Source organism: Buceros rhinoceros, unplaced genomic scaffold (genome assembly GCF_000710305.1).
Source record: "Buceros rhinoceros silvestris isolate BGI_N320 unplaced genomic scaffold, ASM71030v1 scaffold30506, whole genome shotgun sequence".
Lineage (NCBI taxonomy): Eukaryota > Metazoa > Chordata > Aves > Bucerotiformes > Bucerotidae > Buceros > Buceros rhinoceros.
Window position 1 is genome coordinate 440 of NW_010419776.1, and position 639 is coordinate 1,078.

The 639-nt window shown below is 65.7% G+C and overlaps 1 protein-coding gene across 1 annotated transcript in view; it reads right to left on the reverse strand.

The window, feature by feature from the left end:
- Positions 1-271: 271 nt before the first annotated feature.
- The window catches only part of LOC104496019 (retinol dehydrogenase 8-like), a gene marked incomplete at both ends in the record, with an annotated part of 1,077 nt that continues 709 nt past the window's right edge, over positions 272-639 (reverse strand). The window contains 2 exons of the mRNA XM_010139077.1: positions 272-455; positions 545-639. Of these exons, the coding sequence (XP_010137379.1) occupies positions 272-455; positions 545-639 (279 nt within the window). The remainder of the gene's footprint in view (positions 456-544) is intronic.

Genomic DNA, 639 nt, shown 5'->3' on the forward strand with positions numbered 1-639 from the left:
ATCCCATCCCATCCCATCCCATTCCCATTGCCGCCCCATCCCTTCCCTATTCCCGTTCCATTCCCATCCCCGTTCCCAGCCAGGCTCAGCCCCGTCAGGATGGAGCTCAGAGGGGAAGGCGTTGTCGGGGTGGGACCCCTGCCCCGCTGCTGGCTGAGGGTTGCCGCTCCTCGTTAGGGCTAATTGAGGCTTCTCAAGACAGCCCAGCCCAACCGGGGGGTGCAAGAGAGCAGCCCCGAGCTGGCGGGGCCACTGCCCGCCCGCCTGTCACCTCTGCGATGTCCTCAGGGGTCTGGCCCAGGCTGGCGAAGACGTCCTTGGAGTTCCGCAGGTAGAGGTTGGTGAAGATGTCAGCCGTCTCGGGGTCAGTCCGCGAGTAGTCGGCGCGTTTGGCTTCCTCGTACAACTTCGCCTCAAACTCCGTTGTCACCGGCCCCGGCTCCACCAGGCTGATCCTGACCGGGAATGGGGTGCTGGGGACCCTGGCACCCGCCAAACCCTTGGCCCCAGGGGGCCGCGGTGGCCACCAGCCCCCGGCACTCACGCCACGTTGAAGCGCAGTGCCTGCACCACCAGGCTCTCGCAGAAACCCTCCACCGCGAACTTGGAGGCTGCGTAGATGTCGTTGAAGACGATGCC